The sequence below is a fragment of the Carlito syrichta genome, unplaced genomic scaffold (genome assembly GCF_000164805.1).
Source record: "Carlito syrichta isolate Samal-C Ts95f unplaced genomic scaffold, Tarsius_syrichta-2.0.1 Scaffold75490, whole genome shotgun sequence".
Taxonomy (NCBI): domain Eukaryota; kingdom Metazoa; phylum Chordata; class Mammalia; order Primates; family Tarsiidae; genus Carlito; species Carlito syrichta.
The window spans coordinates 76,989-90,949 of record NW_007019586.1 but is presented as its reverse complement, the minus strand read 5'-3'; the positions used below and the strand labels follow the sequence as shown (position 1 = coordinate 90,949).

The 13,961-nt window shown below is 42.4% G+C and overlaps 1 gene segment (V, D, J or C); it reads right to left on the bottom strand.

The window, feature by feature from the left end:
* Nucleotides 1-10,561, bottom strand: part of LOC103255681 — a 44,900-nt gene extending 34,339 nt beyond the window's left edge. Inside the window, 3 exon segments of the C gene segment in view lie at nucleotides 4,852-4,866; nucleotides 10,054-10,365; nucleotides 10,516-10,561. Of these exon segments, the coding sequence occupies nucleotides 4,852-4,866; nucleotides 10,054-10,365; nucleotides 10,516-10,561 (373 nt within the window).
* Nucleotides 10,562-13,961: the final 3,400 nt, after the last annotated feature.

The window sequence follows — 13,961 nt, the reverse complement described above, 5'->3', positions numbered from 1 at the left end:
AGATGGGAGAATGTTAACAGCCAAGAAATATGAGGTCTTTGGCTCTTTTCCCAGAACTGCCAGGCTAAGACCTTGGCTGAGACTCAACAGGAAACTGAACTCTATTTGCATATCCTTTTATACATGGGAGATTAAAAGCTTCAACCTTGAGTGATCACAGTTTTTGAGAATCATGATGAGGCATTAAAGAGGAGGAGGAGTGTCCCGGGGGAGGTGAGCTGGAGGCGATGCAAGGTAGGTGTGAGGTTAGCCATGACTTTCAATCCTCTTTGTTAATCATGAGTGTATTTCATTTAGTTCCCTTTCGATTTTATCCTTATCGGGTCACATAAAGGAATCAGCTAGGCAGGAATCTGTGCTTCCTAAATCTTAGGAATCTGTCAAATTTGATCTTCTTTGTCCTATGGCTGCTTCCTTCTCTTTCTTGCTGGGATAACACCTATAGCTTGATGGTGCTGAAGGAAATTTAGAGATAATCTAACATGAACTTGTTGTACAGATGAGAATATGAGGTGCAAAGAGGTTAACTGACTTGTTCTGAGTCACACACAAAGTTAGGTGTAACGGTTCTGATATCCAAATAATTTTTTTTTTCAACAGGCTGCTAGGTCTTTTTAGCAGGTGCAAGTTTCCTCAGATCTCAGATAGCTGCTTTTCAGTGTGTGATTTGGCACAGATAGACTCCTCACTATCTTCTCCCATCAGAGCATGCATTTCTGGCAATACAGTGGCTCCGATTTCCTGACTTTTTTCCCCAGTTCCTCTGGACTAGGTCCCCGTAATTCTTTAATGGAAGAAGCTAAAGGGCTGGAATGAGGATATTTATTCTTGGGATTCATGTAGAGACACTTGATTTTCTTGGTCAGGCACACAGGAGAAAGTAATTCATGTAAATAAACAACATGGACAGAATGAGGATAGACAACTGACCTTTCACAGGTCAGTAATTAACTTTATTTTTTAACTTATTATTATTATTATTAAAATATAGGTAGAGGCGAGGTCTTGTGAGGTCCCAGGTTGGTCTTGAACTCCTGGGCTAAAGCAATCCTTCTACCCCAGCCTCCCAAAGTGCTGGGATTACAGAAGTGAGCTACCATGCCAGGTCAGTAATTAACTTTAGTTTCCTTTTTTTTTTTTTTTGAGTTAGAGTCTCACTCCGTCGCCCAGACTGGAGGGGAGTGGCTGCTCCCGGCCACCACAGCCTCGACCTCCTGGGCTCCGGCGATCCTTCCGCCTCAGCCTTCCAAGTAGCTGGAACTACAGGCACACACTACCACGCCCGACTAATTTTTGATTTATTGTAGAGATGAAGTCTCACCAAGTTGCCCAGGTGGGTCTCGAACCCGCGGGCTCAGGCAATCCACTTTTTTAAGGATAGGAAAAGATCTCTATTCTTAAAAGGGTACATTAATTAAACGCATCTTAAGATAAGGAAGGCCCCATAGAAGAACATCCCTAAAGCTGGGTAAGGCTGAGCTTTCTGAAATTTGGGACCCCTTTGCCTAACTCTTATCTCAGACACCTGAACCAGGCCTGCTGGAGAAAGTGGTATGAAAAATTCATTCTCCTCGTTTCTACTGGTAAAGTTGGTGAAGATCAATGAGAACACAGTATCTTATTGTGGGGCTAGACTGGGACTTTAACTATCATTAGTGCAGGGAAAGAATTTAGAGAGGTTGTGTGGGAAATATACTCATGATGAAGTGTTTTCATGAAAAATGTGCCGACAGCCCACTTAGATTTCTCGGTTTGGAAAAAACGCTGGTGGTCATTGGTCACGTTCCCTCCCATTCTAGCTCCTTCAGTCTTTTCTGGATGTGCCACTTTACTACTTAAGGCTGTCAGGTGTTGAGGGGAATGGAGTAGGAGCATTATCGAGCACCTCCGGCATGGTAGTCAGCCAAGTGTGCCTGGTGCTTACTAGCAATCATTTAATTTAATCCTGTTAATAATGCTATGAAATTATTATCCTTATTTTATGGACAAGGGAATAGAGGTATAGAGAAGTTAAGTGATATTTTTCAAGTTTTCAGAACAAGTGAGGAGTTGTAATTCTCACTTATTTTTTTCTGATTCCAGAACCCATGCTTTCTTCACTACTACATATGAAAACATATAAGCAGTTTATAGTCTAAATTTTTTATTTTTGTAGAGATGAGATCTTGCTATGTTGCTCAGGCTGGTCTTGAACTCCTGGGCTTGAGCAATCCTCCCACTTCAGCCTCCCAAAGTACTGGGATTACAGGCGTGAGCCACCGTGCCCGGCCTATAGTCTAAATTTTTAACCTTGTTCATTTTAAGATAGGTGAAAAGACTTTGCCAAAAGTTAGGTACAATTTTCAGATCATGGTTTTTTTTTTAGTTCAACTCACATCAAGGTTTTTGTGAATAATTAAGCCTATTTATGCTTGTATATCACTTACCTTATCTGTACTACACTGTCACCTATTTAAGAAAGGAAAAAAACACCTATTTAAATTGTGCCGTGGAACTTTTTGTTGAAACAGTGAGATAGTTCACACGGACCTGCAAGTGTAGGAAGGATTACAGGAGGTAGTTGTCTGGAACCCCCCAAAACGCCACTTACATCTCTCTTTCTTTCACTTTGGCACAGTCACAGGTTTGCCCTTTCTGTCTTTTCTTAGCCTCTGGCTTTTAGGACATTGGAGGAAAGAGACAGAAATACAGTATATCACTCTATCTGCTCTATGCTGTGTGATGGTGAGAGAATCACTGAATTTCTCCATTCCTTAGTTTCTGCATCTTCACTGATGTTGTGCCACCTCTCTGATTTGAACTTATAGTGCCTGTTACGCTTGTCCCTCTGTGGTTCTTTGTGTCCTTATTTATAAATGAACTTGGTGCATGAAACCCTTTACCTCTTCAGAAGACTGAGGCAGCTAATCCTGTATAAAGCACTCATGATTGTAACACAGGTGCTATGCAAACACAGTGAGGTCTTTATGCATGAGGAGGCCTTTGATGTGATAGAGCTATGACAACACACACTCAGGCACTGTCTCCTCGGTACTGTCCCTGTGGATATGGCTTTCCTTCTCACTGTCTCTGAGTAATAATCCTCACACCTGGCAGGTGGCAAGTAGAGATGGAAACTGACTCTGGAACTGCCCGGGGCCTTGTGGTCCCAGCATACTCAGAAGCCTTGGAGGGTGAATCCCTCAGGCTTTACTGGGGATCATAAAGGCCCTCCAGCCTTCTCCAGATTCACTCTGAATTCCTCTGTGACTGGCTTATTGGGGAAGAGCAGAAAATCAAGAACCTCACTGAGGTGGCCACATGATTTATTTCAGCTTCACAATTGATTGGGACAGTTTCTTGGGAGGCACACTCATCTGCAAATAGAGATGAGACTGCAGATTCTCTCCTGGGGCTGCTGGAGTACCGTCACCTTGGGACCAGTGAGCGAAATGCATCATCCGCTTTGTGTTCTTTCCTTTTATGACTGGGAAATAATACTCATCAGTCCACAGAATGTGGTCACATGAATAGAGAGTGTCAAGGCAGAGGGCTTAAAATTCCATGCCCCATTTTCCATTTGTCAGTTATCACTTTTGCCACCTTCCTTTTCATGTTGTAAGTTTTGACCTTTTCAGGACTGCGTCCTTGCCACACCCTCCCGTCCTCTCCGACACACTTTGTGCTAATTAATGGAATTCTATCACTTGGTCTTGAAACACGAAAGTGTGAACTACTGGTGAAAGAGCCCTTAGCAAGATAAGAAGATAAGAAGGAAAAATTGTTTCCTATCCCCCCTGCCACCACTCTACAGAAAAACTGGCATTATTATGTGTCTTAAGACCATATGTGAAAATGTTATTTCTAACAGGGGAGTCCAGCAAATATCCAGGCTCCAGATATTGGGCTCCCTGCCTACATGCAGGCCTTTGATGAAATATCACCTTCTCATTGTAGCCTTTTCTTGACAACCTGATTTAAAATTATAATATACCTCAGCCTGCTGACAACATACTCTCTCTCTGCCTCCCTGCTATTCTTATTCATAGCAATAATCTCCGTCTAACATGTATTTTACTTACCTATTTTATTTTGTATTTATTTCCACTAAAATATAAGCTCCTGAGCTTCTGAGAGCTGTATTTCTAATGTGTCTAGAAAAGCACGTGGCACACACTGGGTACTTAAAAGATTGTTATTGAATGAATACACAAATGTTGTTATAGTCTATGAAAGCAACTTTAATCTCCAAAAATCTATACTTTGGACTGGTTTCCCTTCCTTCCTTCCTTTCTTCCTTCTATCCTCTCTCTCTCTCTCTGTTTCAGTCAGGGGTCTTACTTTGTCACCCAGACTGGAGTGCAGTGGCATAATCACTGGTCACTGCAGCCTCGACCTTCTGGGTTCAGATGATCCTTTCACCTCAACTTCCCAAGTAGCTGGGACTATAGGCATGCACCACCACGCTTGGCTAATTTTTTTGATTTTTATAGAGACGAGGTCTCAGTATGTTGCTCAGGCTGGCCTCGAACTCCTGGGCTCAAACAATCCTCTTGCCTAGGCCTCTGGGATTACAGTGCTGGAATTACAGGCATGAGCCACTGTACCTGGCAGTTTTCTTTCTTAATCATTTGTTTCTTCAGTAATATATTTATACTGATATTTCTTTTTCTGCAAGTTATAAATACTCATGAGGTTTTGTCTTTAAGCCAGGAGAAGAAAATTTAAACTTCCTTATCCTTCCATATCCATGCAGGTAAAAAAGAAACTCATGACCATTAGATTTCTTATTTAAACAGAGTTTGAGAACTTGTCTTTATCAAAATTGATATGAGCAACCGTATTTTGGCTTGTCTTTCTGTATCCTGTCACCAGGTCTTTTTCCTACTGAGCATTGCACGTGGTTGGCACACTGCTCCACTGGCCGACTGCTGCCTTGGGAGCCCTGGAATATCCGGGCCTCACCTTCAGAGAGTGCCTTCAGGATTTGATGTGTACTACTGTACAATCTTACCGTTCATGAATATATGTGTTTGTGCATGTGTAAATTGCTAAAAAACCCAAAGAGACCCCAAAGGATTTTGTATTCTTAAAGAATACCAAAATCATTTGGCCATGGTCATGGTAGGCTGAGAGGGAGTTAGGAATTGCTCTTCTGTTTAGGAAAATGTGTTATTGTGGCTTTTGACTGTGAGATAGTGTGTGCTAGCCATTCTATTTAGAGAGAAGGTTTGCAAAATTCCTTTGTAAAATGGAGTACAAGTGTTTAACTTTTTCCTTGACAGTCTCAGACTCAGGGCTTGGGGTCTGGAGACTCAAAGGAGAGAAAATGTGAAGAAAGGAGAAAGCCTGCCATCTTCTTCATTCTGCGCCTGCGATGGGGCGGGGGGTGGGGGATGTACAAGGAATTTAGGAGCAATGATGTCTGCTCTCCAGGAGTAAGTTATTTGGTGTTCTAGAGTACTCTATTATCAACCCTTCAGAAAATCTTGTTACAGTCAATCCTCTTTTGTTAGTGGACCAATCAGGCTTGGAGAGAGCATCAGAGAGCAGAGCCAGCACCAACCTCATGTGACACTGAGTCCCCAGCATCCAGCACAGTGCAGTACGTAGCCCTCATTCACTGTGCTTTTCATTCACACACTCATTTAATACATTTATTGAGTGCTATTATGGACCAGATTTGTTCTAAGTGCTGGAGTGAAGGCAATGAACAAAACAGACAAAAATCCCTGCCACCAAGGATCTTGTATTCCAGTGGAGAGCCAGGCAACAAATAAATAAACAAGCAAAACATATAGCACATCAAACAATGATACATTTACTTATGGGGAAAAATTAAGCAGATATGAGAGATGGTATTTGCTGGAAGAATGAATAAAGTACACTGACAAAAAATTTTAAGCTGTTTAATCCTATTATTTCAATTAACATTTTCAGGAATGTGTTGAAGAGTTGGAAAGAAGCCTTGATGCTGAGTTTGTTCACCTTGTCAGTCTGGAAAATTTATCCGTCAGCACGTATTGTCTGAGACACAGCAGCGGGCTAAAACCCTATCTAGCAGGGAAGGTTTGGTTAGAAATTAATTTCTATTCTTTGCACAGTGGCTGCTACACCTTAATTCACCAGAGTGTTTTCTGGTGCCTGTTGTTCATTTCTGAATGCGGAGAACTGTGGCTGTCAGATCTTGAGCATTTCTGCTGCCTCAGTAGAAGTGATAAGTCAGTTACAGTGGAAGAGACAGATTTGCATATTTTGTCTCCCAGTATATATATATATGGGGTGAACTTGACAGAAGCCCATAGAATTTCCCCTGCTTTCATAACACCCGTGGAAAAGACAGTGAATCCATGAGCACCCCTAGAGACTCGAAGGGAGTCCATAAGACACTACCCTTGACAAGCATCAGAAAAAAAGGAATGTGTGAGTTCATTTCCCACACATCCTGGGAGAAAAGCTGCTGAACTCAGGGTGATGCTCAGGAGTCGAAGTGGCAGTGGCTGGGTGGCAGCTGTCCTCCTTCAGCCTGGGGGTGGGGGCAGGCATCTCGGGAGAACAGCTTGGAAGTCGAAATTGCAATTGGTGTTTCAAAACAAAGGAAGGAGAGGAGGGGGTGGAAGAAGTTGGATACCCCAATCTCATTCTCTCTTCTGGAATATGGCCAAGGAGTCAAAAGCATCCTCTGAACTTCACACACCTGTTCCCAGCCATTCTTTACCTGAGATGTTGCTAGAGGTAAGGTATTTTTTGAGTATATCCCATAGCTCCTAGCCCAGTGCCAGGACAGTCAGCCCTCAAGTCAGACCCAGATCCTGGCTCTGCTTCTGTAATCGAACTGTCCAGTCTCTGTGAAGCTCAGTATCCCCACCTGTAAAACTGAGCTGATAATAATGACCTCACTGTGTTGTCACAAGGATAAGTGAGTTCATACCTGCAAAGTGGCTGCATTTAGTTGGTGTTCAGTAATTTAGTTCACCATCTTTTCAATTGTTCTACTTTATAGTTTGCTTTTTTTATAATAAGTAACATTGATTGAATAGCTATGTGCAATGCAATTTATTTACTTTTTATCATTAGACTTTTAATTTTTTTATTATTTTATTTTAAAAATGTGGGTACAAATGAGGGTTAAGTACATACGTGGTCATCATACAGGTAAAGTGTGGGTACCCTTATCTATGTTATGTGTCTCTCCCCACTACTGCCAATCCCTTTCTTATGGTATTTTGATAAATGTTCAAGGTCCATTTATGAGCGAGCACACGTGGTACTCAGATCTTTGGTTTCTGTGATAAATCACTGAGTATTGTAAACTCTAATTCCATCCAAGCTGCTGCAAAGTTCATAATTTTGTTTTTCTTTATGACTGCATAATATTCCATCATGTAAATGTACCACATTTTCTTATCCAGTCCACTTTCGATGGGCAGCATGGTTGGTTCCATGTTTTTGCTATTGTGAGTAATGCCTCAATAATCTTGCATGTGCAGGTATCTTTATTATAGAGTGATTTGAGTTCCTCTGCGTATATTCCCAGAAGGGGGATTGCTGGGTCGTATGGCAAGTCAATTTGCAGATTTTTTGGAAATCGCCACTGTTGTACTAGAGGTTGTACTAGTTTACACTCCCACCAACAATGTAAAAGTGTTCCCTTTCCTCCACATCCTCTCCAGCATCTGTTGTTTTTGAGTTTTGATGATGCCCATCCTGACTGGGGTTAAGTGGTATCTCAGCATGGTTTTAATTTGCATTTCTTTGATGATTAGTGAGGCTGAGCACTTTTTCATGCATCTGTTGGCTGCTCATATGCTAAAAATACTTGCCTAAAATGCCATAGCTAGTAAAGGAGGGCAACAGGTTTCGACTCGAGTCTGCACAACTCAGGAAGACGGGGCACCCACAGAGGAGGCCTTCCCCAGAGTGTGTCAGGAAAAAAGGACTATAAGGACTGTGTCCTCAACATCAGACCTGCTCAAATGAAGCTCCATGACCATCTGTCAAAAAACTGGAACAGAGCAGTGGTCCCAAATGACCTCTCAAGTGTTTTCTAACTGAGATTGTGTGATCTTGACATAAGCTTCACTCTGTCTTCTGAAATCCTCTGCATCTCATGTATGAAATGGGGACAATGAACTTCATTCTTGAGATGCAGAGGATTTTAGAAGACAGGGTGAAGCTTATGTCAGGATCACACAATCTCAGAGAACACTTGAGAGGTCACTTGGGACCATTGCTCTGTTGTTCCAGTTTTTTGACAGATGGTCATGGAGCTTCAGTTTGAGCAGGTCTGATGCTGAGGACACAGTCCTTATAACCCTTTTTTCTTGACACCTCCTGGGGAGGGCCTCCTCTGTGGGTGCCCCGTCTTCCTGAGCTGTGCAGACTCGAGTCGAAACCTGTTGCCCTCCTTTACTAGTTGTGGCATTTTAGGCAAGTATTTTTAGTTTTTCTGTGCCTTAAGGTTCTCATTTGTAAAATGAGTATGATAAAAAATGAATCATAAGGTTGTTGTGAAGATTAAACCATGTGATATAGGTAAAGTGCTTAAAATGGTATCTGGCTCAGTAAACTCTCAACATATATTAGTTATTGTTACAGCAAATGTACAGTTTTATGGATTTGTCCAGATATATTTTCATCTCCTTCTCCTCAAAGACATTCTTCCCAGTCTCTGTCAGAAGGATTCACTGGGTTTCTTACTAGAAATCTATCTTGCATGCCTTATAAAACCATGACTTCACACCTTAGACATCTGTCTAACTAGCCGCTAGATATTGCCTGAAGTAGTCCAACAAGGCTTTAAATAATTTATTTTAGATTTTAGCAAATATTTTTACAACTTTGAGGCATACTTGATGTGAAATAAACTGTACATATTACAGTGCATAATTTGATAAATTTTGATATGCCTGTACATCTGTGAAATCATCACCACAATCAAGTTACTGAACATACCCATCACCACAAATTCCAGTGAGGCTATTTAATAAAGTTAATGGCAGATTTTCTAGATGAGGCCAGAGGGAAGGCCTGATTCTGCCACAGGTTCATCCTTGGAATAGAGAGCCTTGTCAATTATCTAAATCTGGAGAAACACACTTTTCAAGATTAAAGAGTAGTATTTTAAAAAAATTAAATTAAAAATTAAAAAATTTTTATTTTAAAGCTGTAGGGTAGAATTCAGGGTTAGGTATACAAATGGCCATTGTACAGGTAAAGTCTGGGCCTCACTTTGGTCCCCACTTCCCCTGACTTGAGATCAGATACCCTTATTGATGAAGTGTGCTGCCCCTCCCCCAACAGTTTCCCACTACTGCCAATCTCTTTCTTGTAGTATTATGGTAATTGCTCAGGGTCCACTTATGAGTGAGAATATGTGATACTCTGTTAAAAGTACAGTAAAAATTGAGCTGTCGTCCAAAGAAGGAAAAGGAAGTGCCAGTAGAAGCAATTTTTTTCATTGTTTTGTTTCTGGCGCATATGGAAAAGAAGTAAAAAGGTAGAGATGGAACAGAGGGCAGAATACCATATTCAGTAGTCATCAGAACAATACAGACTGCTAGAGATGGAACTTTGCCCTCCATGTTGGGCAAGATGACAGGCAGTGCACCTACCTGATGCTGAAGAAGAGGACGGGGACTCCTTGTCTTTCCAATCCTTCTCCTCTAGAACATCTAGGTTCACAGTTCATACAGTTGGGGAGAAGTTGGATGCCACCCACAGTTGTACCTTGGAAAGTGCCTCATTAATCTATGCTATACCCTAAGCATGTTGAGTCTGTGGCCAAATCTTTTATGAAGCTCCAAAAAAGTTGTTACAGTAGATGCTACAATTCATTCCCTTGGCTCCATCTCTCCTCTCTTCTGCCCACACTGGGCCACGCCACCTGGGGCTGTTTTTCTGCACACCATGGGAGTACATGGGCAAGCCAAGGGGAACTGAGCCTGGAGGAAAGGCAGGAACACTGGCTTTTTCTGGCCTCCATTTTTTACATATTAAAGATAAAATCATGATCTTGTTGGAACTGCTGTTCTACATGGATCTCAATTGTTTTTGAGCTGCTCAGAAGTAGACATGAAGCAGGGTGGTAGTCACCGGCACAGTAATAAGACCCTTCATCTGTCTCTGATGCTGCAAGGATTGTGAGTACAGCCTGGTTGCTGTCAACCTCAACTTTGCCCTGGAATCTGTCCTCAAAACCAGGGCCATAGATGTTCTGTTCTCGGTATATGAAAGTAATTGTGTTACTCTGGGTCTTCCTGTACCAGTTTACGTAGTAGCTGGTGATTGCCTCTCCTTCCATGGAGCACCTGAGGGTGGTAGACTCTCCCACAGGCACAGTCACGGCTTGTTCTTGAGGCACCATCACAACGGCTGACATAACTCCTGAGAGAAAAGACACAAGAGAGGATTCAATGAGGACTGGGGTCTGAGATCATTGAGTAAGGGACACTGCTCATGAGTACCAGAACTAGGAGCCCTGATGCTTCTTTGCTGCTGAGTCTTGCTTGGTTGAGGTTCTGGGGTCTGCCTTACCTGCCCAGAAGAGGGAGAGATGGATGAGGGAGCAGAACCTCTGCATGGCTCACTCAGGGACAGCTCTGCCTCCCAGCTTGCCTTCTGGCTGGCTCCTCCTCTGAGTTGACACTTCTGTGACTCACTTGTGCTTGAGGAAACTAATCCCTGTTGGCAGCTGTTCTATTCTCCAGAGGAGTCTTGCTAATCACAGGAGGCATGCAGGGCTTGCTTCTTGTTAGTGGAATGACAATGCTACCTTCAAGACCGATAATGTGGTCCAGGTGGTAAGTTAGACCAACTGAAAGGAGATTAAGGCAGCTTATTTGATAACAAGGTTTCTGCTTCCTGCCCTGGGAGTTAAATTTGACATTGTTGTTCCATTTCCAAATTAGATTTACACACTGGACACTATGTGGTGATGTTAACAGTTAATACCAAGAAGAAGAATTATTGACATTTCCAGCTGTAATCAAAAGAGCCATCAGACGAGGAGATCGATAGTATGTGCACAAAGACTCTGAGGATGTTTTAATGATTGTTGTGCTCACTGCAAACTCCCTCTAGGCAAAGTTGGATAAAGGTGATTTACCCATGTGTAAAAGAGCAAGCTAATGGAATGTTGTTTTCCAAATTTGAGCCAGAGTTTCCTGATCTTTACTGAGCTAATCTATCTTCTTTTCTGAAGAGTTCTTAGTTCACTGATGTTGAGTTACACAAAATAAAATACCGTAAAAAGCTTAGAAACCACCACTATATCCCAACTCAGTATAGCTCAAATTTATATGTATTTCAAAAAAGGGCAGTGTTTGGATTTTGGGGACCTATGCTTTTGAACTAAAACCAACAGTCTTTGAAAATTTGAAATCAAACAGTTAAATTAGTAAGGGGAACTAGAGTGTGCATTAGCAGCCGGGAAGAGGGTCACTTCATAAGCAAAAAAAGTAAGGATAAAGGTGGCATTCCATCTCTGAGGATGGGTCCAGGACCTAAATCCCTGTGTGAGTGGAGGAGTGACCCACTAAGCTTTCTTGATTTCCTCAGTGAGGTTAGGACCAGACTGCCCTGAAAAAATTTAGATAGGAACAGCTCAAGTGTGCTTGATCCCATGGTGGTTGCTGTCCCCATCCACCTCTGCCTTACCTCACTTTGCCCAACTGCTCATCCTATTCATGGCTCCCGGAGGACTGTTAGCAAGTACTCAAGGTGGTCACATTCTCTGATATTCTAAATTGCACCGTCAGTACCCACCTGTATAACATAATGGTACCCATTCTCTATAGCTCTTTGAAAGTTGCCAAGGACAACCTCTTTGGACTTATATGCTTGATTTTTTTTTTTTTAAACATCAGGTTACCCAGATCTTGGCACATCCTATAAATCTAGGTATTCTTACTATGTGCCAGACCTGAAAATTCACTGATGAGTGACAGACATGGTCTTTTCTCTTATGGAGCTTATTATGTTCTAGCAACAGGGCCAATCATCACTTAATAATCTGCATAATTGATTCCTCCATTGCACCTGTGATGAGTATTCTGCAGAAGCGGAAGGCTTATGAGAGCATGTTACAGGGACTGAGTCTGGTCAGGAGGTTATGGAAGGCTTCCTTGAGGAAGAGACTTTGCAGTGGAGACTGAGTCTCTTTACTCCTTCACATTCACTCTCCTTCTTACTTTAGGAGACTGACCTTAATGGACAGCATCCACCTGTTTCCCTTGCTCTCTGGCATCTTATTTGGCTTAGCTAATGGGTGGCATCCTCAGGACACTGGAGGGAAGGAGAGTGAGTTAGGTTATCATCACAGACTTCTACCTGCCAGGCTGCAGGTTGGCAGTGGCTGCCTTCCACTACTGGAAGCCACAGCTCCTCTCCTACAGTTACAGATTGTAGTAAGGGCTCCTCCTCTCCATGCTTCAGGCCTAGGATGGTAGTGGCTCTCTGTTGCTAGTTCCTGGGTGCTTCACCATCTTCCTTAGATTTCCCATAACTCTTCTGTATTAGTTTCCTACAGATGCTTTAACAAAGTACCACATAAATGACATACAATTATTGTCTCAAAGTTCTGGAGGCTAGAAGTCTGAAATCAAGGTGTCAGCAGGGCTGTGATCCCTTCTGAAACCTTAGGGAAATTCTTCCTTTCCTCTACCTAGCTTCTGGTGGCTTGCTGGCATAGTCTGATGTTCTTTGGCTTGACTTGCAGCCGCATAACTCCAGTTTCTGCTTTCATTTTCACATGGTGTTTTCCCAGTGAGTTTGTCTCCCTGTGGCTGTCTTATAAGGACACCAGTCATGTTGGCTTAGGGTCCCACCCACTTATTCCAGTGTGACCTCTTGACTAATTACATCTGTAATGACCCTATTTCCAAATAAGATCACATTTTAAGGTCCTGGGAGTTATACTTCAACACGTTTTTCCTTGGGGGACACAATTCAAGCCATCTACCTGCCCACACCTTTGTAAATGTCCCTCTCATTATACTCTAATCACCGGACAGTGCCCTCTGTCTTCCTGCTGGGACCCTGACTGAAGCACCAGGGGTGGGGGCCCGTGTAGGGAAAGAACATTCTGCATAAGAAATGAAGACATATTTTAAAAAGCCCCAAGACAGGAAGAGTACTGAGGGCTTAAAGTCGTATTAATATCAAAAGAATCGTTAGCAGGGCTCACTATCCAAAATTACTCAGGAAATCATTTTGAAAAGTCCCAAGAATGTGTATTATGTATGTTTATGACTGTGATTTACACCTACTAGAGGTTAGAGGCAATTTTGAGAATTTATTGTTAATGGCCCCAAACAACCTTCCTCTAGGCCTAAGAGAGAGAGCTGGTATGAACAATAAATCAAAGCCAGAGTAGAAGACAGCATAGGAGAGGACAGGTGATGATCTGGTGGGAGTATGAGGCAGAACGTGGCTAGTGCTCCACCTGGTCAGGGATAGTCAGCTTAGCCTGGGCCTTCGGCAGGGGCAAGATGGAACTTGAACAAAAATATAGCCTGTTTCGAGGTGCCCAGGCGGAAGGTAGACACATCTGCCAGGGCACTACCATTGGACTCCACCCTCTTCAGGCTCTGTGCAGACCGTGTTCCCTGTACTCAGTCATTCCTTCCTTCTGTGTCAAGGCTAGCAATTCGGTCACAATTTCCTTGACCTTGCCAAGGATATGTCAGTCGCTTCATGTGACTTTTAGAAAGAACTTTTTTTTTTTTTAAAATTCTGTAAAATGGGGGAAGATAACTCATAGGGTTTCTGTGAGAAATAAATAAAATTATTCCTGAAAGTACTTGGTTCATTGCTTTACTCTTTGTTAATTTTCTCCCTGCCGTAAGACTGACAGTACCCGAGGCTTGAACAGTTAGTAGGAGAGGCGTGAGTGATTTGGGGGGCTTTATCCATTCCCCCTGATAATCTCCATCAGCCTCCCATTCTTTGATGTTTTTCCTAATCTTATGTGCTATGAAAAT